Here is a 2,996-nt window from a genome sequence, read left to right as displayed (position 1 = left end):
TTTACAATTTTCCCCCAGAGGCTGTGCAAGGTTACAAATACTGTCTACACTGTATTACAGTTCAAGACCACTAGCACCCAAGTGGTTAAGAGAGAGCCAATCTTTTCATTTAAAAGAGAAAAAAGAATTAATTGAATATATTGAATTTTTTTTAAGATTAAAAAAAAAAAATTGGGAAAGGTAGTAAACCACCCAATGTATTACTCTGGGTCCTTTAATTTTCTTAACCTAAACCTATTTCTTAACCTAAACCTATACATAGAAAGTCTGGATGCCTTTAAACATAGTTTCAGTAATCCTGAGCATTAAATATTCTTTTGAAGTTATGACAAGCTTTTTTTTTTTTTATAAACTTAACGTGGAAGCCAGTTCTGTGTGGAGTGTGCTTTCCTCCCAGAGAAGAATCCTGCAGCATTTTCTCCCAGGAGCATGCAGAGAGCCCTGTCATTGTGTTTAGAAAACACCCTGAGAATGGAGCCCCCAGATATCGTCATAGAAACTAGCACATGAGAAACGCAGAAAATGGTCCTGCAGCCACCACAGCATCTTGGTCTTTTCTCTTCCACACCCTGCTAGCAGCACATGACCCTCTGGGCACCCTGTGATAGTGGCTGAAGTCCAGAACTTGAAATTCACTGGAAAAACAAGTCCATTCAAACTGCAGTGTCTTCATCTTTTAGAGGGGTGATTCTTTGTCCCCCACGGATAGGAGTGATACCTACAGAAGACAGAAATTAAAAGAGTTCCCTATTGTCATCATATTTCAGTTCACACATTCACTTTCAACAGCTGTAAACAAATCACAATGAATAAAAGAAAAATGATTCTAAACATGATAGTACATTTTTTTTGAAAGCTACCACTTATGGAGGATCTCTGGTAGTATAGTGGTTACGAATCAGGCTGCTAACATCAAGGTCGGCAGTTCGAAACTGCCAGCTGTTTCTCAGGAGAAAGATGAGCTCTGCTGGCACAATGGTTAAGCACACAGCTGCTAACCGAAAGGCTGGTGGTTTTAAGTCAACAGTGGCTCCTCAGGTATAAAGATCTGCTCCATAAAGATTATATATGCCCTGGGAAATCCTATGAGGCATGTCTACCCTGTGACTTGGGGTCACCACTACAAGTTGTAATTGACTCAATGACATGCAACAATAACAACATTAAACAATTAGAGAAATAAACCATCCAAGTTGATTCCATTTGAATTTCTTTTTGACTTACATACTATTACTTAGCCACATATATTTCAATGTTATGACATAAAATATTAGTTTTTATGCCAAGTATGTTTAAAAAAAAAAGATAATATGCTCATCATCCATTCACTCAGAGCTCAAACAATTTCACTCTCACAAACAGCAATGACAAAATTAAGGCATGGTAGGCTGTATCCTTCTGGAAAGACAGCTAAGTGTTTAAGTACATAAAATACAATTAGTAATTTTAAGCCAAAACCATACCAGTTGAGTGAACTACAATGATTGAAACAAAATCATTGTCTTGATTAGACACACAGGAGCCACAACCAACCCAACAAATGATTAAGAAAAGAGCCCACTATGGGAATTGTTACAAGACTGAGCACGTCTGTTTGACCTTCTTTCATTTTCTTTAGGTAAGTTTCCTGTTCTCAACACAGTCCTACTTCCTCTTCCCCAAAGGCCAGCAATAAGGAATCTCCCATTTAGGTCAGAAGTCTTAGCTTCTATTCTTCATTTTGTGTCTGTCACCATTTTCTTTTCCTAATGCAGCATTTTAAGCCTGGGATATTCTTAGCCAACTGTCAAAGCAGTCTCTCCCATTATTTGAAAAGTTCTAGAAATATTGCCTAAAAAGAGAGATAGTAGCTAGGATGCTGGCTTCATTCTAAGGCTTCCATTTTGAAAATAGCACCTGTCTATGCTTTTCTCTTATAGGCTAAATATAGCTCTCCAAAGTTCTTTGCACATCTGAAATTCCACTGGTACTTACTTAACTTTCAGCACAAATGTGAAGATATTCATTGCCCATGATGAAATACTGATAAAACTACAAGAATGACCTGTTCTCACTACAAACCAAGGTAACTTGAAATAAGAAGATGCTGAGAGTCAAGAACATAGATATTCATACTGTCCATGTTAGGAGCTCTGGTAGTGTAGTGGTTACGAATCAGGCTGCAAACCTTAAGGTCAGAAGTTCAAAATTACCAGCTGTTCCATGGGAGAAAGATGAGGCTTTATGTTTCTGTAAAGATTAACAGCCTCTGAAACCCTGTACAGGGTTGCTATGTCGGGACTGACTCCACAGCACATAACCACCACCATGGAAGGCAGTCATTGAGTAGACAATTAAATTAAAAATCTCTGAGGCGATGGTAGGAGGAGAGTGCTTATGGAGATGGTTATTTCTATTAATGATATACCATTGGAAAATTAGAATTACTCACCATTTCTTTGCAGTTACAAATCACAACAGAACTAAATTTACAAAGGTAGTATTTTGGAAATATATTATCAAGCCAAAAGAGCAATCAGCTGAATAATCTTATGTGTGATTCATGAGAACAAACCAGAGTAGAATAAAATTTGTTTAGAAACTGTATTAATCTCAAAAAAAGAATCTTATTTCCATGTAATGATTGTAACAGACTGTTCTTGAGCTCTCTTTCTCTTACCAAGGTTACTAATTTTCTTTAGGGAAGACTTCTGGAGTAATTTATATAAAGGTCATGAGATGGCTTTGCTGGTTGGAAGGGGAGGCAGCTCCTCCAGGCAGACAAGCCTACTTTGGAAGGAAGGACATGCTCCAGAGCAGTTTGCTTCCTAAGACAACTCCGTGTCATACAGGAGGACACCTGTGTATGTGGATGCTTAAGATACGTTTGATGATCCAGATCTGACTGGAATCGTGGGGAAAATTAATTTGTATGTAGTAGAGCTCTGGTAGCATAGTGGTTATGAATCGGGCTCCTAACCTCAGGGTCAGCAGTTCAAAACTACCAGCTGTTCCAC

At 38.2% G+C, this 2,996-nt stretch overlaps 1 protein-coding gene across 1 annotated transcript in view; it reads right to left on the bottom strand.

Annotated features, from left to right (window-relative positions):
• Positions 1-669: 669 nt before the first annotated feature.
• The window catches only part of NEK10 (NIMA-related kinase 10), a 417,902-nt gene continuing 415,575 nt past the window's right edge, over positions 670-2,996 (bottom strand). Inside the window, 1 exon segment of the mRNA XM_006851613.1 lies at positions 670-718. Coding sequence (XP_006851675.1) covers positions 670-718 — 49 coding nt within the window.

This window comes from Chrysochloris asiatica, unplaced genomic scaffold, assembly GCF_000296735.1.
Source record: "Chrysochloris asiatica unplaced genomic scaffold, ChrAsi1.0 scaffold00030, whole genome shotgun sequence".
NCBI classification, from domain to species: Eukaryota; Metazoa; Chordata; class Mammalia; order Afrosoricida; family Chrysochloridae; genus Chrysochloris; species Chrysochloris asiatica.
This window is presented reverse-complemented; position numbering and strand designations above follow the sequence as displayed.